Consider the following 25,486-nt stretch of genomic DNA (forward strand, 5'->3'; position numbering starts at 1 on the left):
CCACATGACTGCACAGAGACATTCACACACAGGGAATCACCTCAGAAATTGTTCAGGGACAAAACTTCTCCCCAGGATTTACAAATTTATGTAGATGGTTCAAGATTTTGGCAGGATGGTCAATTTAATACTGGTTTTGCTATTTGGGTCCCCTCTCAACAATTAGCTCTTAAATTTATGCTACCAAGATCATTCTCAGCACAGAGAGCAGAATTAGAAGCCATTTCTATGGCTTGCCACAGGTTTGACACACAAGACGTGTATATACAGTGACAGTGCCTATGTGACCAGATCACTGACAGAGTACTTACCAATTTGGAATCTAAGGGGAATGGTAGACTCAGCAGGCAAACCATTGTCACATGTTCAAGCCCTTAAGAAATTGGTAGATTGGGGAACACAGCAACCATTGCAGTCAGCTATTGTTAAAGTTAAGGCACACACACATTTCACAGATGAACATTCACAAGGGAATGCACATGTGGACATGTTAGCCAAACAGGCAGCTTTAGATGGGGAACCATGGCAATCAGATGAGAATGACAGTGAGACACAGGAAGCATGGAGAGAGCATGTTGCATCTAAAGATACAATGGCACATATAGCAAAGATTACAATGCTAGATTCAGAGGCACCTGATTTGAAAACAGAACAAGCTAAAGATCCTAACCTTTTCCCTCTATTACAGGAACAGCAAACACTCCCAAATGGTTATTCAATTTGTAATGGGTTAATATGTTACTCTAGTCCCACTGATCCACAGGCTAAATTGGTTTTTGTGGTCCCAAGTCATTTGCAGGGACCTATAACACAGCAAACACATTCTCTTCTTGGGCATATTGGGCAAAGTGCATTAGAGTACCATTTAAGGCAAAAATTTCATTGGCCAGATTTAGCAGAAACCTGTTTAAAATGTGTACAAGAGTGTTTAATTTGTGCTCAAATTAATCAACGTCCTAAAGGTCAGAGACCCATTCTCCAGAGAATACCAGTAGCAGATGGCCCCTGGAAAGCTATCCAAATTGATTTTATAGGCCCACTTCCACTATCAAAGGGGGGTCTCAGGTATGCCCTAGTAATTGTAGATATTTTTTCAAAATGGGTTGAGGCTATTCCACTTCGTTGTGATACTGCACAGGCTACTGCCAGAGCCCTGTGGGAACATGTTTTCTCAAGATGGGGGTTTCCAACACTCATTGAATCAGACAGGGGTAAACATTTTACAGGTCAGGTAATGCAAAATCTCTGTGCCCTACTGGGAATACAGACAAGATTTCATGTACCATATCATCCACAATCCTCTGGTATAGTTGAGCGCATGAATCGCACATTAAAAACAAAATTGTCAAAAATGCTTTCCCAGTATGGTAAATCATGGGTCACACATCTTCCAGCAGTTCTAATGGCTATTAAAGCTACATCATCAAATGCTACCAAGTGTTCTCCCTATGAGCTCATGACAGGGAGAAAGATGGCATTAGGCCACCCAGGTGAACCACAATTGTCTACCCCCTTGAGAGAATCTGTGTCTAGAGATCAATATCTCTCCCAAATTCAGGAGCAGTTGAGCTCACTGCTAATTTTTCTGCCTCTAATATGGCCCAAACAGATTGTAATTTTTCATCTACACCTCAAACATCTGTTTGAGAAGGGGGGATTGATCATGATTAAAAATTTTCGCAAAAAATCTCCCTGGGATGCAAATTGGGAAGGACCTTATAGAATTTTGGACAAATTGGGTAATACTGTAATTAAAATAGAAAGATCAACCCCTGGCAAAACCAGAAGGCAGCCTGGTTACAAATGGGTCCATGTTGACCAATGTAAATTGTATAGAGGGACAGTTGTCCCAGATGTAGATATTTCTGCTAAGAACTGATATTCTCTTAATCTTTTTTGACAGATTTCATTATGTGGAGCCTGAGAGGAAGGATCGCCACCAACCTATTTGTATTTGTGTGGGTGTTATTTCAAAAACTTCCAGTCTGTGACGGTAATGAACTTTCAATCACCAACCTCACAAGGAGTCGTAGATGGAGCTCAAGCAGCATCATCAGAGGATGGACAGGCTTCTGGAGCTCTCAAAACCTTAGCAAAGACTGTTTGGGAAAATTGACTTTAAATGTGGGTGGGAAAATTTAAATATTTGCAGAAAAACATCAAGACAATTTAATTGGTTTTTGGAGGGTCAATCAGGGTAATAAAGTTGAATGGGAATGTAAGTGGGTGGTTTGGGGAAAATGGACTGTAGGTCTGGTGGGAGAAGGTGTTTCTGTGTCTACAACATTTACAAATCCTATTCACACTGTAAATGGCGATAACTATAATATAACCAAGGTTATATATGAACAACAAATTGGAGAAGGGATTAATTGGAGAGTTACACGCTTCCAACTTTGGTGGAGGGATTGAAGTATACTTAAAAATAGATCAAATAAAGGAAACAACCATGTTTGCGCCTTTGATCTATTCTACTTTAATCACTACACAAATGATGAAACATTATGACAATACTCCAACGTGTGAGGGGAAAAGTGTTGTTTCTAGCGGTCCATTTCAAACAAGTACAATCAAGCCAACTCCAATATTGAGGGATGCCACATTCCAATTTATCACGTGGAAGATTAAAATAATAGATTGGCTAGTTTCCACACATTACCAAAATTGTTCCAGAATTACTGCCACTATGGAAAAAGCATTAGTTAAGTGGGCAGAAGGTACTAGGAGAAGGACTAGGAGGGATATCGTGGATACAGTTTTGGGAGGTGTGGGAACAGGGCTAGGTGTGGTAAATTCCATTGACATATCCAGCTTAACAGCAACCTTACAGTCTCAGGGGATGTTTAATGCAAAAGGGATTCATACGCAACAAATGATAAACACCCTGGTAGAGACACTGACACAGACAGTCATTCAGGTTCAGGGTCCTGCCATTCAACATACAGAGGAAATACTGATAGGAGTAATTAGTAGGTTAAGGGAAGCATCCTGGGATTTTGTGTGTATTTCCATGCAAACAGAATTATCAACTGACTTTAAATTAATAGCACAGGCTATGGAAAATAACCATACACCTTTGGGAGGGTGGGAGCAGTCTGTTGTTAACAGTTTTGCATCAAAGCACAGAGAATTATGGTTAAACAGTTGGTTGGGATGCAGGGAAAATATATGCAGGGCTACTTCACTTGTGCCCACTAGTGGTACCTATCAGAATGTTTATCATTTGTTTTCACTAGGAAAACCTTTCACAGAATCTCATGTTTTACATCATGAGTTAGAGTTCCCAAATTTTATATGGAATGGTTCCCATATTGAACAAGTAGACATGTCTGGCTGCATAAGGTTTCCTTCTAAAATTCTATGTCTACCCAACCAGGCAAGAATAATTTTTGATTCCTGCTGGCATAATCACTCATATTGCAATGGTTTTGTGGAGAAAGTTAATCCCCAAGATATGATTTTTCCCTTAGGACAAGGAAAGGTGTGTTTTGTTGCATTGAAGCCTAAAGATGAAGTGCATGTATGGTTTGACAGGTGTAATTCAAGGGAACAAATCACACCAGGGATTTATTGTATTACTGGGTACTCTGTGAGGATAAGTTCACTACAGTTTAACTTCACTGTCCCACAGTTACTCACATATAACGCTACCTTGGGGGCTCCACTCATAACCCCAATATTAGTAGATGATGCACCTTGGCAAAAATGGGTAACCTTATTGCAAAAAGACTCTGTGTTACTAGAACATCTTAAAAATTTTGGGGAACGTGTTCATGTAAATTTCTACCATCAGGAACAAGAACTACAAAGGATTGAACATACTTTTACAGAGATGTTAAGTGCTACCTGGTGGCAGAAATTAGTACATTCCTTTTCAAAACAGTCATCATGGGGTTCTGCATTGGGAAATCTGTTCATACATCCATTTATAATCATATTATTTATTTCTATATTATGTATAGTTATTCAAATTTGTATGTGTTGTTATTTAAAATCATTAATTGCACGTGTATATCACTTATATTATGGTATGCGAATGGAGGCATCCTTAGTACACTAATATAGCCATCACACGTAGGTGGGGTTAGGAATCTTCCATCAGATTCACTCATATAAAACAACCATTGGAATGGAAGGGTATGGTAACCTCCATTGCCAAAAGGGGGGAATGTAAAAAAGGCATGCAGATATGGTCAGGAAGGGTAATATGGCATAATGCTACAAGAACTCAGCTGAAAGGTCAAGAAGGGGTTAACTCCTCATTCAGATACTAGGTCTCTGGAATATAGAGAGAATCACATTACCAGGCCCTGTCTGCTAATTATGACCAGCTGGTGGGTGTAGAAATGTATATAGAGACCCTTTGACCAAATGCATTCCCTACCCCCAAAGCACATGGCAGGATGTAACTCTATATACCTGGACATTAAAAGGGGGCTTGCTTATGAGTGACATCATCATTGTGGGAGGGATGAAAAAGACTTACAATAAAAGACCCAAAAATACTGGGGCTCTCTCTCTTTCATTTGGAATGGTGACCAGCTAACATCAAAAGTAAGTAATCTTTACAGACACATAATTACAACACACCATACTTTCACATAGATTGGGCAAATGTATTAGTGTAATATTGATGTATAGTTCACTGCTGAGTATTTATAAGTGATTTGCATATGTGTAATTTATATTTAATCTGCATATTGTAACTGTGTATGTAGCCTCAATGTAATAAAAGTTTTGTTACTGCTGGAATAAGACTTCGTGAGTTTATGACCTTACAAGTAGTTTAATTAAGCTAGTGATTGTGTGTTAATATTATATAGTGGGTATAATAATTCATAAGGGATTATTAAATGTAATATTAGCCTTTCACTAAAGTGTATAGCAAATAGACACTAAGATTTATAGAGTCTTAGGTACCATTTAAATGCATTTATTTCACCAAGTATAGATAAAGTCTCACCTAGAAAAAGCAGAGATAGGGGTAGATTTAATACATAGCGAATTATGCCCACTCTACATCGCTAAATACGCTATCAGCATTTATCATTGCACAAGCATTTCTAGTGAAATGCTTGTGCAATGCCACCCCCTGCTCACTGACAGCCAATCGGCCGCTAGCAGGGGCTGTCAATCATCCCATTCGGAGCTTGATAATTCGGCCCCTTAATTTTGACTTTACTGTCCATTTAAGTTGAAAAACAAAACACATTTAGAATGCTGATTGAAATTAATTCTTATCATTTAAACACTTGGTTGTCCAGTATAGCTGATCGGAAATTGTAACTATATTTTTGGTCTGATAATAGTGAGTGTACCGGTTAGTGGAGACACCACAGGGCACAAGTGGGCTTAAGTGTCAGAGCATGCCTAATTAACCCATGCCTAGCCATTGTAAATTCAGTTATTTATGTAAGTATGACATATTTAGCACTTTGTAGAATGCAGCTATCAGCACACTTCTGTTGACTTGTACATGGAAATATAACATTAAAACAAAACATACAAAGCAAAGGATACAACATTTTTATTTTGTACAATAAATTTTTTAAAAACACAAAAATCATCATCAATATTATATTTTTGAAAAAATGTTCTTGAAAGATTCATTATAATCTTTAATAAATAATAATGCAAATGAATGAACATAAAGGCCCCATATCCATAGTGATGAATATCATTAAAGATTCATGGGAAAACATTTACTATTCTGTACATAAAGGACCAGCAGTTAAAGATGTAAAAACAAATTAAAATGCATTTAACCTTTCATGGAATGTAGGTCTGTGCACTAGTTGTAGTGCTATATTTGTGCATGTTATGGTAGCACAACTTCCACAGTCTTATTAATGTTCCTTTGTGGACAAAGACAACTCCTACGACTGCAGTAATGTTCACAAGCTGCCAGGGACAGCTCCCACAGTTACTCATTGGATGAGAGAAACCAACCCTACAACTGTTTCACTGGTAGACAGGGACAAGCCAGGGATACGTCTGCAAATGAAAAAATAAACTTTATTTAGCACTGTAAAGTATAAAAAATCATAATATATTATAAAATGCTTACTCAAAGTTCGTACCTACTGACACTAATGTAAAAGGTTTTAAAGAGCCCCATACCCTCTGACAGCAATGCACTGAGGCCTTTTTTATAACAAAATACATTCTGGCACCATTGAAAAGGGCCTTATTTATGGTTAAAAAATACCAGCTGACACAAATTCTGCGGGTGCTTTATTTTATGCAAAAGTACCCACTGACACCATTGGAAAAGGGGCTTGCTGTAAAAATATCCACAGAGACCAATTGTAAACAGACCTTGTTTCTTACTATTCCTCAAACAAAAGTTAATTATTGTTACTATTTTTTTATTTTTCTATAAATACTAATATAGCAATTAGAAATGATGATTGCATGCATCTCAAATATAATCAAGAGATTTTTTGTTTTAAAAATAATCACTTTGACCACACACTCCCTAGAAAGTTTGCCATCCTTAATATAGAGTCAGGTTTCTGCTTTCTCATAAGAATTCGTCCATCCCCTGTTTATATCATTTGTACCTCATATATATTTATTTCTTGTGGTTAAAATCGTTACCCTGTTTCTGATTAGCACAGTGTAGTTATTAAATGATAGATGTCAGGCAAACAAAAGACTTTATTAGCCACTTCCTGACACACATTTATTAACTTATTCATGCCAGAACCACTGAGAGCAATTCCCTCCTGCAAATACACACAGAGAGCAGTTATTAAACCCTGTCAGCTAAAACCAATGATTTCCCCTTTCCTTCTCATACATTATTAAACCCTACTAAAAACCGCAGAACAGTAACTAAACCTTTTCTTTATCATAGAGAAATTATAAACTTTTTCCAGGAACCCAAAGAATAATCTATGCACCTACCTAAATTTGCTGTCCCTAAAATTCTGCCAATCTGGGCCTAGGCCCAAATGGCCTCTGTACATCCCTAATAGTTAGCATTTACTTCCAACAGTCTTATAAAAGATAACAGATAATATAATAAATATTCAATATAATCTCTGATAAAAGCAAAATAGCAACTACCGTGTATTTGTGTCAAAGCTACTGATAATTTTGTATATTCCCTTTAAAAAGTGTAACAAAAATTGGGCTAGATTACAAGTGGAGCGCTATTGTTTGTGCAAGTCGCAATAAGCAATATCGCACCACGCTAACTTGTGTGCATATTACAAGTTGAATGTAAATGCCTTCGCTCAAGCACCAACGAAAAGATATGTGCACCAAACACAACATAAATACATTAAAATAAACTATTGTTATTAGTTATTAATTATTACTAGTTATTATTGGTATAAATAGCTATTTCCATTGACCAGAAGGGAGGAGCGAGGGTATAAAAGCATGGTCCCGCCAAAACCCGTGCTTTTATGAACAAGATAACCCTTAATGGCCGGCGAGGAACATGGTACGTCGCGGTCGTTAAGGAGTTGATACAATTTATTTCTAAGGGTTAAAACGGGAGTACCCACACTTTTTTGTGCTGGGATCTACTTTTAAAATAACCAGTTCAACGATATCTACCCACTAAAAAAAGCTCTTGTGCTAACCTGACGAGCGCAAACAGCCAAACGTATATATATTTCACATCCAAATGTTCTTCACATAAAATAATATGTTCTATTTATTCATAAATACATATTTCTACATATATCTGATGGTATTTTAGTACAATATATATTTATTTATTTATATATATATATATATATATATATATATCACTATCAAATCAAGAAAATCTCTTTGTGTGATCCCTATTAGAAGACACACTGTCTCCAAAGTACAGAGCAAAAACTCAGAATCCCAAGACTGTCCTATCAGAGCAATCCTATGCAATGTATGCAATGCCAGATCAATAAAGAACAAAACAGCTATTATTTCACAGAATCATGGTTAGATGAAAATGCAGGGCCTATTCTAGAGGCAGCTATTCCAGACAATTACACAGTGTTCCACCGCCAGAGACAAGATCGCAAGGGAGGCGGAGTTATGATCTGTGCAAAATCATCCTTAAATCCCAGACCAATATCAGTCCACAAAACCCAATCTTTTGAATGTGTAGCTGCCAGCCTCTCAATAGAGAGAGGATTCCGAATACTGCTAATATACAGACCCCCAGGAGATGGGAAGAGATTTCTTCAGGAACTCCCAGACCTTTTGGCTGGCTTAATCCTTGAACACCCCAGATGGCTTATATTAGGAGACTTCAACATTTGGATCGACAAAACTCTATCCCTGCTTGGGCAGGATCTCCTCAGCTTGATGAGTACACTCGGCTTTACACAAATCGTCACCACTCCCACCCACAGAAAAGGTTATACACTTGATCTAGTGTTTCAGTCTGGACTAGAAGTGTCACCAGTAACTGTAAACCCAGTTACCTGGTCAGACCACCACTCCATTCACTTCTCCATTGTATCACAATCAACCAGACACCAGCCTCAGAACCTGGTCAAACACCACTCATTAAAAGGGGTGACACCACTGGATGTAGCATCACATATGGATCTAAGTGAACTAATGGGCACCTGTGAAGACCCCAGCTCCTTAGTCCGACTCTACAACAAAACCATGAGAGACACCCTAGAAAGCATTGCACCATCTCGCATATGCACTGTCCAAACCCACAACAATGCACCGTGGTTTGATAGCTCCTTCAGAGAAATGAAAAGAACAGGACGTAAGCTCGAGAGAAAGTGGCGCAGAACACATGATCCAGAGGATAAAGCCGCTCTTACCAAACATCTAAATAAATATCAATCCAAGATAACGCAGAAAAAATCTTCATTTTTATCACGCAAAATTGCACTCTCCCACAATAGACCCAGGCAACTGTTTCGCACAGTAGAAAGGCTCTGCAAACCAGCATGCATGCTTAGCCCTACCAACTTTTCTCAGGATAAATGTGAAGCATTTGTAAACTTCTTCAGAGACAAGATTTCCTCAATCCGAACTGCTATCACAGCAGGCCAAACAGTTACACACCAGAACCACTACAATGGAATGCCAGATTGCCCCAGTTTATGGGCCACTTTTACAAATGTGGATATAAAAGGAGTTAAAAACACCATACAAAAGTTGCACCCTACTACATGTGACTTAGACCCTGATCCAACTCAGCTCATAACTGGATGCATTGAAACACTCGCCCCAGTCCTCACAAAAATAGTTCAGTGTTCACTAAAAACAGGAGACTTCACAGATCCTCTAAAAGAAGCTGTGGTAAAACCACTCCTAAAGAAACCTTTATTAGACCCAGACTGCATGACTAATTACAGACCAGTATCCAACCTCCCATTTCTGGGGAAAGTAATTGAAAAAGTAGTGGCAACTCAACTGGAAGCCCATCTCTCACGTCTAAACATATTCGATCCTTTCCAGTCAGGCTTCAGATGCCGCCACAGCACTGAAACAGCGCTAGTCTGAGTGCTAAATGATCTCCTCATGGCAAGAGACAAAGGTGATTACTCCATTCTAATCCTCCTGGATCTCTCAGCTGCATTTGACACCATTGACCATAGGATTCTAATAGAGCGCTTGCAGTACATCTGTGGTCTAGGAGGCACAGTCCTTAACTGGTTTAAATCTTTCCTCGCTGGTAGATCACAGAGAGTAATATCAGGATCAAGCTCATTATCAACTTGCCTGCGGAGTTCCACAAGGATCTATCCTGTCTACCATGCTATTCGCAATTTACTTACTACCACTGAGGGACATCATTACCTGACATGGCCTAAGGTATCATTGTTACGCTGATGACACACAACTCTACTTCTCCTTTGCTCCAGATACTACAGACCCAGCATGCCACATAAACAATTGCTTAACAGACCTCATAGAATGGATGAATGCTAGCTGTCTCAAAGCGAACCTGGACAAAACAGAGTTACTCTTGGTGAGGGGACCCCGGGCATCAAAAATATCCCACAATCACCCAACTGGCCTGGAGCTTGGAGGCTCTAAACTCATTAGCTCAGCAAAGGTACGAAACCTCGGAGTGCTGATTGACGCTGGACTATCTTTTAAACAGCAGATTTCCTCCGTAATAAAATCTGCCTACTTTCATCGGAAAAACATAGCCAGGATACAACACCTACTTCCACTGGATGATATGCCAACATTAATCCATGCATTTGTATCCTCTAGGCTAGATTACTGCAATGCACTTTACTTGGGGCTCCCAAAAAGAGAACTCCATCGCCTTCAGACAGTACAAAACGCAGCAGCCAGACTATTGACCAATCAAACTCGCTCCTGCCACATAACACCTGTTCTCCACTCCCTGCATTGGCTTCCAATTAAATGGCAAACATATTTTAAAATTGGCCTGCTGACCTTCAAAGCCTTAAACAACCAAGGCCCACAGTACCTGAAAGAGCTCCTGACACCCTACATCCCATCCCGTTCACTTAGGTCAGCCTCTGAGTGCCAAGAATAAGGACAAACTCAGGCTCCAGAGCATTCGGCCACGCTGCCCCTACTTTCTGGAACTCTTTACCGTGCGCAATCAGAGAGGCACCGTCCTTACAGACTTTTAAAAAAAGCTAAAGGCATTCAGTCCGCTTATCCGACCTTCAGAAACTCCTAACTTTTATGTCTTATGTTGGTATATTTGTAAAGTGCTTTGAGTCTCACAGGGAGAAAAGCGCTATATAAATCGCAAATTATTATTATTATTATTATATATTTTATATATATATATATATATATATATACACAGATATATAGGACTATCTATTTAAAAATACTTAGAACATTTTCTCCTATGTGCAGAACATAGGAATGTGAAATATTTACAGTAAATAAATAGTTAAAACCTTTATTAGAAATGAATAGTGCATAAATATGTTTTTGCAATTTTTCATTTTCATAAAACAAAATTTGTTGCTTTTGTTTATAAAATTCCTGAGAGTGTTTTCTAGCCTTGCTGTACACACACACACATATATATATATAAATATAAATATATATACAGTATATATATATATATATATATATATATATATATATATATATATATACACACACATAGGACTTTCACCAAAACAGGGATCCTCAGATAACTGCTGCATATGGAGATATTGAGAAGCGTTTTTTAAATATTATGTATAAATTTGCACTTGTCTATCAGTCCTAATAATGACTCCCAGGCAATGTCTGAACACTGGACTGAATCGAAAGAGCAGACAGCTGCAGCATCATTAGAGAATATGTACGTGACTTACATTTCTGTAACTATTCCAGGCTCCGGTCATAGCGCTTAGCAAACTTGCACCAGGCACCAAAAAAGGTTCCCTTCTTGACACTGCTGTGCCTGGCTATAAACTTTTGGCAGGCCGGTCAGTGTGTGTGGTGCATGAGAAATAGGAAGGCTGGACCAATTAAAGAGCCGGCCGTGATCTACCAGCAGCGATTTCGCAATCGACTGGTAGACAGCGATCGACCTATTGGGCACCCCTGGGTTAAAAGGTATATGACAAGGTATTTCAATAAAAAGGGCTATTTTGTATACATATATGTCTAAATTTGTGTATGGGTGTACATATATATATATATATATATGTGTGTGTATTTATGTATTGCTATATGTATATATTGTATATACATACATATATACACACACATGTATAGCCATCTCCACTCAAATACCTTAAAACATTAAAAAATACATTTTATTCAGTTTGAATATTTAAAAAAGTGTTTTACTGTGTATTTACTGTAAATATTTTACATTCCAATGTTCTTCACATTGTAGAATATGTCCTTTGTATTTTTAAATGCAGTATGTATATATATATATATGTAAATATCTATACCTGTATATAAATATATAGATAGATTTCTTTTAAAAATGAATCATATATATATATATATAATGAAAAGAACATTTTCTTCTATGTGAAGAACATTGGAATGTGAAATATAAGTATACTTTTATATATATATATATATATGTAGAGTCGGGTTGATCACAGTTGATCTAACGGAGTGTCGGGTTAGCATGTAAGCGATAAGTGTTAGGTTTTTTTATAACGTGCACCATTAAAGTCTATAGAGCGAATATGCAGTTTTAGAAGTCCTGAAGTTAGCATGCATTGGGTTTCGCTCACACACAAACATTTTACTTTCAACTGGTAATATGCTTGCAATCATGCTCGCGTTAAAAGTTTACTTCTAGCAGTGCTTATACTCAAGCAAAAATGCTAAATAGGACATCACTTAAAATCTGACCCATTATTGGCTTTTTGCACACGTGACGGAAATAGCAGGGGAGTCAGAAATTCAAAGTAAAGATGAACGCGAGAAAGCATTTGTAATTTACACTTGTAGGGTTAGCTCATACAAAATAAAAACATGTAAAAGTACAGTTACACACATATAAACACTGTCTGCTAAAAATTATTTAAAAAAAAGGGCTCTACCATATATAAACATACATATACATGTCTAAATATGTGTATGTATATATACTGTATATATGTATATATACATTATATATATATATATATCTATGTATACTGTATATATATATATGTGTTTGTGTATACAGATGTATTTATATGTGTATATATGTATTTACATACATATATACACATATAAATTCATATTTACACACATAATATACATATGTGCATTGGAGTCCTTTGCAGTCAAATACCTAAAAGCATGAAAAAGCATTTTTATTCTATATTAATATGTAATATTGGTTTTAACTATGTATTTACTGTACATATTTCACATTCCAATGTTCTTCACATAGGGAAATATGCTCTACGTATTTTTAAATAGATATACGTTGTATATAAATAGATGGTGGAAAAATATCACTATTTTTTACTACTCAGTTACTTGCCTAGAGGGAAAAAGTTACTAGTCCACTCACTGGGGCATATGTATCAAGCTCCGTATGGAGCTTGATGCCCCGTGTTTCTGACCGCTGCTCCATAACCTGTCCGCCTGCTCTGAGCAGGTGGACAGACATCACCGCAAATCAATCCTATCTAGTACGATCGGGTTGATTGACACCCCCCTGCTGGCGGCCGATTGGCCGCGAGTCAACAGGGGGCGGCGTTGCACCAGCAGTTCTTGTGAGCTGCTGGTGCAATGCTGAATACGGCGAGCGTATTGCTCGCCCTATTCAGCGAAGTCTAGCGGACCTGATCCGCACTGTCGGATCAGGTCCGCCAGACTATGATAACTAGAGGCCAATGTTACAGATAGGAAAAAGTCAAGTTTCTAAGTCGTTTGCTGCAATTTCTAATTCATCCGGGATGAACACTGGAATGGGAAATATTTAAATATTCATAATTTATGTTGGGTTTAGCGCTCTTAAGTAAACGCAGTCGAATTAGCACGCGATTATGCGTGTTAGTTTTTTTTCCCAGTTTTTGCACTTTATTGAAGTCTATTTGAGAATACATTAACATGGTCACAACATTTGAAGTTCAGCTTTTTGCGCGTCGGTTTGTCTCACACACTAACTTTTTACTTTTAACTTGTAATACGAGCACAACATGCGCAAAAAGCCACTGTCTAGCGAAAATTAACATGGGAACGCAAAATAGCGCTCCACTCGTAATCTAGCTCTATGTCATTATTCTTTGCCAGTTGGCACATTGGTTTATAAATAGAAGCCAAAACATGATTACTAGTACTACCCACCATTTGGATCTTTGGCACAGATTTTAAGAATGGTGATGATGGTGATGATGATGATGATGATGTGAAGAGGTCAAATTTGAAAGAGTCTTTTCATGAGTTGTGTTTGTTGTAAGTTGTGTCTGTGAATCTGTAGAACAAAATGTATTTTCTGTTGGAGAAGAGATGTTAGTAGTCTTGTTTTCATTACAGTTTGTTGAGGGCTGCCCCATATCCACATGTGCTAAGGAAGTCTTTAGAACGTCTGTGGAAAAGTTCAGACTGCATCCATGGCAGTTACCACATTCATCATCTGCTGGAAGCCTCAAGAAATCTGGTAGCACAAGAACCTCTTTGGTCAGTAGGCCTCGCTGGTCATCTGCACGGGAACTCTGCACTCTGTTAAGTAGCTCAACCAATTCTGTTGGAGAAAATGATTTGTTAAAATGTAATCATTTCTAAGACATCCAAATAGAACATATTTTACAACTTTAGTGTGATTTTACACAAAATGTAACTCATTTTATCTTATCAGGACCCAACATTTTTCTTTCATGATTCAGATAGCAAATACAATTGTAAACAACATTCCAATTTATTTCTATAATCTATTTTGCTTCATTCATTAGATATCATTTGTTGAAGAAATAGTAATGCACAAGGGTGCGCCAATAACACCAGGCATCTATGTGCAGCCACCGATCAGCAGCTACTGAGCCTATTTAGATATGCTTTTCAACAAAGGAAATCAAGAGAATCGGGCCTATCTATCAAGCTCCGAAAGGAGCTTGAAGGCTCGTGTTTCTGGCGAGTCTTCAGACTCGCCAAAAACAGCAGTTATGAAGCAGCGGTCACAAAGACCGCTGCTCCATAACCCTGTCCATCTGCTCTGAGCAGGCGGACAGGAATCGCCGGAAATCAACCCGATCGAGTACGATCGGGTTGAGTGACACCCCCCTGCTGGCGGCCCCTTGGGAGCTGCTGGTGCAATGTTAAATGCGGAGAGCGTATTTCTCTCTGCATTCAGCGATGTCTTGCGGACCTGATCCGCACTGTCAGATCAGGTCCACAAGACATTTCTTAAATAGGCCTCAAAGAAGCAAATTAGATAATAGAAGTAAATTGGAAAGTTGTTTAAACATGCTCTTTCTAAATCAGTAAAGAAAAAAATTGGGTTTCATGTCCCTTTAAGAACATTCAAACATGTGGATGAAACACAATAGGTCTATTTCCTCTCATTAGCTATAACACTGTGGCCCCATTCCAATCAGTTCAATGAAAACAGTGTACAGCAGTTCAGGTGATTTTTTTCTTTTTTCAGTTTCAAAGCTATTCCAATCAATAAGAAGTGTTGCTGTTTGAAACAAAAATGCTTGAATTAGAAAAGTATACCATATAAAAAATACTAGTCAAGCACACAAAAACCAAGAAAACTATAAGAAAAAGGCCTGGCAGGATTTACAAGTAACTTCTCACTAGGATTTTCATAGATCTTTATGTAAGCAAAAGATACACAGACAAAGTGAAAATAAAACATGGTAGCTAACTGATTCAGTATTGATAATGACGGACTAATATGTTTAAATGTACTCACAAAGCCACTTTAAAAGGGCCAACCTGTTTTTTCCATCAGTTGGCAGGCATTTAATTTGATGAGTCAAAACAGTTTTCCTATTTATTAGGATACCGGTGTTGAATTGTTCACAAACAAGGTATAGGTTGATGTTTTGTGACACAAATGCATCAGAAAAGCATATGATTAAAAGTTTTTTTAATTATTTAGAATGAGTTTGAATTGATAAGACCACAAAAATAATGCAATGAATTTCTGATTGATAAGAACTTACCCAAGGATTTCTGTTGGACACCAAATTTCTACTGATACTAGGCACACTTTTAATTAAAGGGACAGTTTACAATATAATTTTTATCGTTTTACAATATAGATTATCCATTTATTACCCATTCCCCAGTTTTGCATAATCAACACAGTTATATTAATATACTTTTTACCTCTGTGATTACCTTGTATCTAAGCATTTTTCTGACAGCCCCCTGATCCTGATCACATGACTGTGACTATTTAAAAAATATTGAGTTGCATTTAGTACTGTGTTGTGCTAACTCTTAAATAACTCCTCGGGTGTAAACACAATGTTACCTGTATGGCCCACATGATTTAGCAGTCTCCTGTTGTGAAAAGCAAATAAAAAGCATGTGATAAGAGGCTGTCTGTAGTGGCTTAGAAACAGGCAGAAATTTAGAGGTTTAACGGTTATAAAGTATATTAATCTAACAATGTTGGTTGTGCAAAGCTGGGGAATGGGTAGTAAAGGCGATATCTACCTTTTTAAACAATAACAATTTTTGTGTAGACTGTCCCTTTAAGTGTACTGAGAGCCAATAGATTCATAGATTTAGGAAGAAATACAAATACATTGAGATCAATTGTGATCAATACAGAAAAAGTGGAAAAAGGACAGGAAAAAGGATGAATTAAAAGGAGGGGCTCCTAATTGCCCAGTGTTTATGATAAAACGTTTTTATAATGTTCTTTTAAATATACTATATAAGCAATGCACCTCTTTTAAGCTTTATATGTGCACAAATAGTTGCTGTTGTTTGGATATCATATGCACGAAACTAAAGAGTTAAACATTCAGGAATCCTTCTAACAATCTTGCTGTGTACACAAGACTTTTCCTCTCACGTTTTATGATGACAGTGAACAGAGTAAATTACATAAACAAATCTAGACCAGCCTATTCATTAAACTGCCACTTAAATCTAACAAATAGTTGTCATGAATAAGCTGTGTCATATAAAAGGGATGAGGCTGGCAAAAGCTCTGTTCTGTCCGGAAGAATTTGTAACTGTACTTTTTTTGTATTGAAAAAAGTTATAAAGTTTCATTTAATCCATAACTGAAGTCACTGTAGTATTCTAATCCTTAGTTTAGTAAATGGCATTGAACCGATAGCTCTATGTTAATAAACTGTATGGATCTTGGTATGGCTATTTGAAAATATTAAAGGGACATTCTAATGAAAACATAACATTATTATAGCACGTTATTTTTGCATTAGTGAGGCTAGATAACTGACAGCTAGATTACGAGTTGTGCGTTATGAGTGAAAAAGCATCGCCATGGCTCATAATGCTGCTTTTTCACTTCCGCTGCTATTACAAGTCTTGTAGGTATAGGTGTACCGCACACCTTTTTGGCCGTACCGCAACGCAACTACCGCTCTTTTCAAAAAGTCCTTTTTCAATGGGACTTCCATAGCGCCGGTATTACGAGTTTGCCTGGGAGGCCAAAAAGTGAGCGGTACAGCCCATAACTACAAGATCTATACCGCCATCTGAAAGTCAGTAGTTATGGGTTTTACGTTACAAAGCTGTACCATAAAACTCATAACTAAAGTGTTACAAATTACACTAACAACCATAAACTACCTACTAACCCCTAAACCGAGGCCCTCCCGCATCGCAAACACTAAAATAAAATTATTAACCCCTAATCTGCTGCTCCGGACATCGCTGCCACTATAATAAATATATTAACCCCTAAACCGCTGCACTCCAGCATCGCAAATACTAGTTAAATATTATTAACCCCTAATCTTCTGCTCCAATGTCGTTGCCACCTACATACACTTATTAACCCCTAATCTGCTGTCCCTAACATCTCCGCAACCTACATACATTACTGTTATAAACCCCTAATCTGCTGCCCCCAAAATCGCCGCCACCAAACTACACTTATTAACCCCTAATCTGCTGCCCCCAATGACGCCGCCACCAAACTACACTTATTAACCCCTAATCTGCTGCCCCAATAATGCAGCCACTATACTAAAGTTATTAACCCCTAAACCTAAGTCTAACCATAACGTAACCCTATGTTAAAGTTAGTGGGGGTTAGGGTTACGTTAGGGTTAGACTTAGGGTTAGGTTTAGAGGTTAATAATTTAGTATAGTGGCGGCGATTTTGAGGGCAGCAGATTAGGGGTTAATAACAGTAATGTAGGTTACGGCGATATTAGGGGCAGCAGATTAGGGGTTAATAACTGTAGTTCGGTGGCGGCGATTTTGAGGGCAGCAGATTAGGGGTTAATAACAGTAATGTAGGTTACGGCGATATTAGGGGCAGCAGATTAGGGGTTAATAACTGTAGTTAGGTGAAGACGAGATTGGGGCGGCAGATTAGGGGTTAATAACAGTAATGTAGGTGTCGGCGATGTTGGGGGCAGCAGATTAGGGGTGTTTAGACTCGGGGTTTATATTAGGGTGTTAGGTGTAAACGTACATTTTTTTTCCCCATAGACTTTAATGGGGCTGCATTACGGAGCTTTACCCTCCGTTATTGCAGGTGTTAGGCTTTTTTTTTACCGGCTCTCCCCATTGAAGTCTATGGGGAAATCTTGCACAAGCACGTCAAAGCAGCTCAAAGCAGCGCTGGTATTTGGGTGCGTTATGGAGCTCAATACTGCTATATCGCCCGCAAACGCCTGCTTTTTGTAAACTTATAATACCAGCGCTATAGACAGTGAAATAACGCTGAAAAAGCTGTGGTCCTTGCTTTCCCTATACTGCTTAAAACTCATAATCTGGGCATATGTGTTTAAGAATAACAAATGGGCTATTAAACACAGAGGTAAAGTCTCTCTTGGGAGCTGCAAGCCTAGCAGCTCCTGAGCAGGACACAGTCAGTGATTGGTGGTGTTGTAAAGCTGTTGATCCAGATTGGCTCGCTGGTTGTTTCCGGCTCAGAAGCTGTAAGCCTTGTGGCTTCCAAGCAGGACTTTAACTATATGTTTAATGCATTTGGGGGAGGAATTAATCCATATAGGTTTGTTAGGTATTTCATATTTTTTGTAAGAAACACTCAACTACAGTTAAATATATAAACATTTGCTCTCTTTTACAGCAATTTCAACATATTGACCACAAAGCTAAATATTTTTGTGTAGGGGATCTGATGTACCTCAACATCTACTTCATATTCCTACAATTATTATTAATATTATATATATATTACAGCCTGCTTACATTTCTCTCCTTGTTCATTATAGAGCACTATACATAGACATATAAAATGAAGTACAAACCAGCCAGGGCAGATAAAAATTTTGAGGTTTGGGTGCACTACAATGTCGCATGGGGCAGCATTCCTCCTTCAAGTACCCAATAAAAACCAGATGAGCCCAGAAACCAGGGAACCACAGTTCCTAGAAAATGTTTTAAATATATCCATAGAGTGAAAAAGTTAGGAATAAGGAATTAGTTTATAGAAAGTTTACCAGGCATCCAGTTATATTATTGCAGCCACAAGATCTTTATGGGTGGAGATCTTGCTCATTACAAGATTACTCTGTGCATTATAATATGATGCAAAATATCAGGGCCAACTATACTGATCTAATGTACAGTAAGGGATTGGTTACAGTTATGGATGGAGGTATTAATGCTAGAGCTACAGTTATGGTAAGACATGTGGGTTAGTGTTAACCCCTTGGATGCATGCAGACATTGTCAAAAGAAGTCACCATTCACTATACTCAGAATGTTCTGTAGTTTGAATTTTAATATTTTATAATTAAATAAGTTATCATTACTATGTTAAGTGTAACAAATATGGCAAAAGGGTAGAGGATGTTCAAGCCAATTAAACCGACCGCGCCGTTCTTCTGTGTTGGCACACTGGTAGTGGGAGTGTGGGTATCAGGTGCTCTGGGGTCAGCCCCTGTATAGGCTGAAACAAGTAGTGACGTCATACAAAGTCCCGGCACAAGTTAATTCAACACAAACTGAGTATATTAAAAAGTCCAAAGTTTATTCAGTGTTTACAATAAAAGCATACGCTCAGCATGGGGAGATGCAAAATTAGAAACTTAGAAGGATGGGGGACCGTAGCCCATTCACATCAATTTATATATAAAGTGTAATCTGGTGTAAATTGACAAAAACAGAAATGTTATCTTCTCATTTTCGATTATTGTTCTATCATAAATCAGAGATATATAATCCTAAGTATCCAAGTTTTTTGAAGATAAGCTGGTGTTAAATGTGGAATCATTAGAATTGCCAGGCAATAATATCTTGTGTTACCTATCTGCTAACATGGCGACTACAGTCAGATGCATTAGTTAGGCGAGAATCTGGGCTATTTCATTACATATCTTTGAAAAAATCCCAGCCCAGCCTCCTCTAATAAGTGTAGGCCTAAGAAATGTGTTTTAATTTGGTACCACACTGTTTTGCTTCCTGTGGTGCCCAGTACTTTTCATAATAATGGAGTTGCTACAAATATGTTTTACAAGGTCTTTAAAGGGACAGTCTAGTCCAAAATAAACTTTTATGATTCAGATAGGGCATGACATTTTAAACAACTTTTCAATTTACTTTTATCATCAATTTTGCTTTGTTCTCTTGGTATTCTTAGTTGAAAGACAAACCTATGAGGTTCATATGCTAATTTCTTCCTTGAAGGCCACCTCTTATCTGAATATATGTTTACAGTTTTTCACCACTAGAGGGTGTTAGTTCATGTGTGTCAAATAGATAACATTGTGTTCACACACTTGGAGTTACCTAGGAGTCAGCACTGATTGGCTAAAATGCAAGTCTGTCAAAAGAACTGAAATAAGGGGGCAGTTTGCAGAAGCATAGATACAAGGTAATCACAGATGTAAAAAGTGTTATAATATAACTGTGTTGGTTATGCTAAACTAGGGAATGGGTAATAAAGGGATGATCTATCTTTTAAAATAATAAAAAAATCTGGTGTAGACTGTCCCTTTAATATTTTACTATTATTATGTTTGTATACTCTGTTTTGTTATTTATACTAGAAGACTCTGTATTTATATATGGGAGAAAAACTCACCTCTTAATGTATCTTTGCTTAGATGAATAGGTTTGTCTCTTCATAGTTGTAGGAACTGTGTAAGTTTAATTTTCTCCAAGTGGGTTTTTCTAGTGCTTTATTGCTCATATACAAACTCTAAACATGGCTTTGATATGTCTTATAAATATAAAATAATTTTATTTATATGAAGGCTGTTATACCATTTTGTAATGCATTCTGGGAACATTATAGTTTATCTTCTAGAAGTGAAGCGCTATTTACATAAAAATGATATCACCTTCAGTTAAAAAAAACAAAAACAATTACTAGCAAAGTTTGATTGGTTTATGTCAAGTCTCCACTCTGACATTTTTATTATAAATCATGCATGTTCTTTATGTATAACTAATATTATTTATTCATTTATTTCCCCCTCACATTTACACATCCAGCCAGGCCAATCAGCTGAGAAGATCAATTAATTTTTGACAAAGTAAGTTATTATTTTCTACTATTTGTAAGTTAATGAGTCAACCTTCTTTTAAATACACTTAGGGGTCGATTTATCAATCGCTTCGCCCCCCTATGGCTGCAGGTTCTCCCAAGAGAACCTACAGTCCGTATTTAACAAGCAGCGGTCATCAGACTGCTGCTTCCCTAACCTTTTGCCACCTGACAGGAAAGGAACTAAGGGCGAGATTACATATACGGCCTAGGTTTCAGACCAACTGCTGAAACCCATGGCGCCCGTAAGTTCACGTCACACATCGGGTGAATAACAAACACAGTGCCGGCAGATCATATACTGCCATAAGCCGGATAAACCAGCGACTTTCAGAAATGTGCAAAAATAGACATTTCTGGAGTAGGTAGTGACTTACGGCAGTTTATGAACTGCCATTGCCCATGAAAAAGAAATGTTTAATCACCATTAAAAGTCTAACCCGCCTCCCAAAAATGAACCCAACACGCCAAAACCACTATATCCGCCATCCTCCCACATCGCAACTAATAATAAAATGTATTAAAAAAACCTCTAAATCGCCATCCCCCCACTACCTAATAAATTTATTAACCCCTAATCCGCCATCCCCAACACAGTCTACCTATTTAAACTATTAACCGCTAATCCGCCAACCCCCACATCGCAAACTAGCTAATAAATGTATTAACCCCTAATCCGCCATCCTCCCACAACGCAAAGTACCTAACATATTAACCACTAAACCGCCATCCCCACAACGCAATCTAACTAATTACACTATTAACCTCTAATCCGCCATCCCCCCGCAACAAAAAGTACCTAATTAACCTATTAATGCCTAATCCGCCCCCACATCGCAAACTACCTATTAAAACTATTAACCCCTAATCCGCCAACCCCCCATAACGCAAATGTATTAATCTTATCACTAAGCCCCCTAATCTAACACCCCCTAAGTTAACCCCAATTACATAAAATAAAAAAGACTATCATGCATTGAAAAAAAAAACTAAGCTCACATGAAAATAAAAAAATCTAATATTATTTTTGAGTATTTTTTTTTTAGATTAGGGTTTTTGTTTTTTTAATGGGCACTAAAGAGCTGATTGCCCTTCTAAGGACAATGCCCATACAAATGCCCATTTAGGGGCAATGGGTAGCTTGTTTTTTTTTAGAGTTAGGACTTTTTTATTTTGGGCGGTTGGGTGGGTTGTGTGGTTTTACTTTTAGGGGTTAATTTGTATTTTTTTATGTAAAAGAAATGTTAAATTTAGGGCAATGCCCTACAAAAAGCTCTTTTAAGGGCTATTGGTAGTTTAGTGTTAGATTAGGGGGTGTTTTTATTTTAAGGTGGCTTTTTTGTTTTTATAGGAGTATTAGATTAGGATTATTTTTTTTTATTTTGGATAATTTTGTTTATTTTTTTCTTTAATCTTAGATTTTTTTTATTTTTTGTAATATTAGATTTTTTATTTTAATTTATTTTTATGTAGGCTTATGTGGGGGGGGGGTTTATGTAAAGATAGGATTTTTTATTTTTGGTAATTTTTATTAATTTTTAAAGATAGTCTTTTTTATTTTAGGTTATTGCAGTTAATTGGGGTTAATTTAGGGGGTGTTAGGTTAGAGGGCTTAGTGATTAAATTGATACTTGAATATGTGATACCGACTTGCGACGCTAGTTCTATGTTAGTTTATGGAAGTAAAAACAGCGGGCGATGGGTAAAATATAGGTGCCACATATGTGTTCTCTATACCTGTCTAAAAATAGCCGATGCCGGCTTTTGCGGGCAACGCCGTATATGTGATCGAGCCCATAGTCTTTTAATATGACTACTAATATAACATCTGCACACAATCACCATTTGTACAAACTGGTCTGTAAAGTGGACCTTACACGATTTATTATTTATCTCTGAAAACTGTATAATATTACACTATTATAAAAAGCTGGGATTGAGCAAACTGTACCTATTAATGTGATGTGTTGGAGTAATTCTGCACACAGAAATTACTGATATATTATGATGTATAATAGTTACTTTGGGCTAGATTACGAGTGGCGCACGAGCGAAAAGGGATTTATCATGGCAGTGTGCACACGTCAGATTTAATTTAATGCGCGTCGAGATAGCATGAGCTCTGGTTAACTGTTACGCTTGACTAAAAAGTTGCACAAAAAACATTAAATAAATATATATTTAAAAGTACAGCTACACTCATAATAACACTATATAAAAAACATCATTTATGTAAGAACTTACCTGATAAATTAATTTCTTTCATATTGGCAAGAGTCCATGAGCTAGTGACATATGGGATATACAATCCTACCAGGAGGGGCAAAGTTTCCCAAACCTCAAAATGCCTATAAATACACCCCTCACCATACCCACAATTCAGTTTAACGAATAGCCAAATAGTGGGGTGAAAAAATAAGAAGTAAAAAAGCATACAAAAAGAGGAACTAAAAATAAAATTGTGCTTTTTTTTTACAAAAATCATAACCACCATAAAAAGGGTGGGCCTCATGAACTCTTGCTAATATGAAAGAAATTAATTTATCATGTAAGTTCTTACATAAATTATGTTTTCTTTCATGTAATTGGTAAGAGTCCATGAGCTAGTGACGTATGGGATAGAAATACCCAAGATGTGGGAGACCACAGAAGAGTCACTAGAAAGGGAGGGATAAAATAAAAACAGCTATTTTCGCTGAAAAAATTAAATCCACAAAAAAATAAGTCTTTCTTATAAATTTCACATAAATTTTAAGAAAAAAACTTAAATCATAAGCAGAAGAATCAAACTGAGACAGCTGCCTGAAGAACTTTTCTACCAAACACTGCTTCAGAAGAAGCAAATACATAAAAATGGTAACATTTAGTAAATGTATGCAAAGAAGACCAAGTTGCTGCTTTGCAAATCTGATCAACCGAAGCTTCATTCCTGAAAGCCCAAGAAGTGGAGACGGATCTAGTAGAATGAGCTGCAATTCTCTGAGGCGGAGACTGTCCCGCCTCCAAATAAGCCTTTTGAATCAAAAGCTTTAGCCAAGGTGCCAAAGCAATGGCAGAGGCTTTCTGACCTTTCCTAGGACCAGAAAAAACAAAAATAGACTAGAAGTCTTACTGAAATCTTTAGTAGCTTCAAGATAATATTTCAAAGCTCTTACAACATCCAAAGAATGTAAAGATTTTTCAAGAGTATTCTTGGGATTAGGACACAAGGAAGGAACAACAACTTCACTACTAATGTTGTTAAAATTCATAACTTTAGGAAGAAATTTAAACGAAGTCCGCAAAACAGCCTTATCCTGATGGAAAATCAGAAAAGGAGACTCACAAGAGAGAGCAGACAATTCAGAAACTCTTCTAGCTGAAGAGATAGCCAAAAGAAAAAACACTTTCCAAGAAAGTAGTTTAATATCCAAAGAATGCATAGGTTCAAAAGGAGGAGCCTGCAAAGCCTTCAAAACCAAATTAAGATTCCAAGGAGGAGAGATTGATTTAACAACAGGCTTGATACGAACCAAAGCCTGAACAAAACAGTGAATATCAGGAAGTTTAGCAATCTTTCTATGAAATAAAACAGATAGAGCAGAGATTTGTCCCTTCAAGGTACTTGCAGACAAACCTTTATCCAAACCATCCTGAAGAAACTGTAAAATTCTAGGAAACCTAAACGAATGCCAAGAGAATTTATGAGAAAAACACCATGAAATATAGGTTTTCCAAACCCGATAATAAATATTCCTTGAAACAGACTTACAAGCCTGTAGCATAGTATTAATCACTAAGTCAGAGAAACCTCTACAACTAATTACTAAGCGTTCAATTTCCATAACTTCAAATGTAGCGATTTGAGATCCTGATGGAAAAACGGCCCTTGAGACAGCAGAATGTCTGGCCTTAAAGGAAGCAGCCAAGGTTGGCAACTGGACTTCCGGACAAGATCTGCATACCAAAACCTGTAAGGCCATGCTTGTGCTATCAGAAACACATGCAATTGTTTCAATATGATCTTGCAGATCACTCTTGGAAGAATAACTAGAGGCAGAAAAATGTAAGCAGGTTGGTAAAACCAAGGAACTGCTAATGCATCTACCATCTCCACCTGAGGATCCCTGGACCTGGAAAGGTACCTGGGAAGCTTCTTGTTTAGATGGGAAGCCATCAGATCTATTTTGGGGAGACCCCACACATCTGTACAATCTGACAAAATACATCTGGATAGAGAGACCACTCCCCTGGATGTAAAGACTGATGACTGAGATAATCTGCTTCCCAATTGTCTACACCTCGGATATGTATCGCAGAAATTAGACAGGAGTTGGATTCCGCCTAAGAAAGTATCCAAGATACTTGTTTCATACTTGTTTTCATGTGCTGTCAGAGACCCCCAGACAGCTCCCCAACCTGTGAGAGACATGCATCTGTTGAAATCACAGTCCAGGCAGGACAAACAAA

At 37.5% G+C, this 25,486-nt stretch overlaps 1 protein-coding gene across 2 annotated transcripts in view; it reads right to left on the bottom strand.

Moving 5' to 3' along the window:
• Positions 1 to 5,512: 5,512 nt before the first annotated feature.
• The window catches only part of RGS14 (regulator of G protein signaling 14), a 239,796-nt gene continuing 219,822 nt past the window's right edge, over positions 5,513 to 25,486 (bottom strand). For both annotated transcript variants that reach the window (XM_053717075.1, XM_053717074.1), the window contains exons 15-16: positions 13,708 to 14,104; positions 5,513 to 5,994 (exon numbers count right to left, since the gene is read on the bottom strand). In XM_053717075.1, coding sequence (XP_053573050.1) covers positions 13,731 to 14,104 — 374 coding nt within the window. In that variant the 3' untranslated portion in view covers positions 5,513 to 5,994; positions 13,708 to 13,730. The remainder of the gene's footprint in view (positions 5,995 to 13,707; positions 14,105 to 25,486) is intronic.

Source organism: Bombina bombina, chromosome 6, assembly GCF_027579735.1.
Source record: "Bombina bombina isolate aBomBom1 chromosome 6, aBomBom1.pri, whole genome shotgun sequence".
Lineage (NCBI taxonomy): Eukaryota > Metazoa > Chordata > Amphibia > Anura > Bombinatoridae > Bombina > Bombina bombina.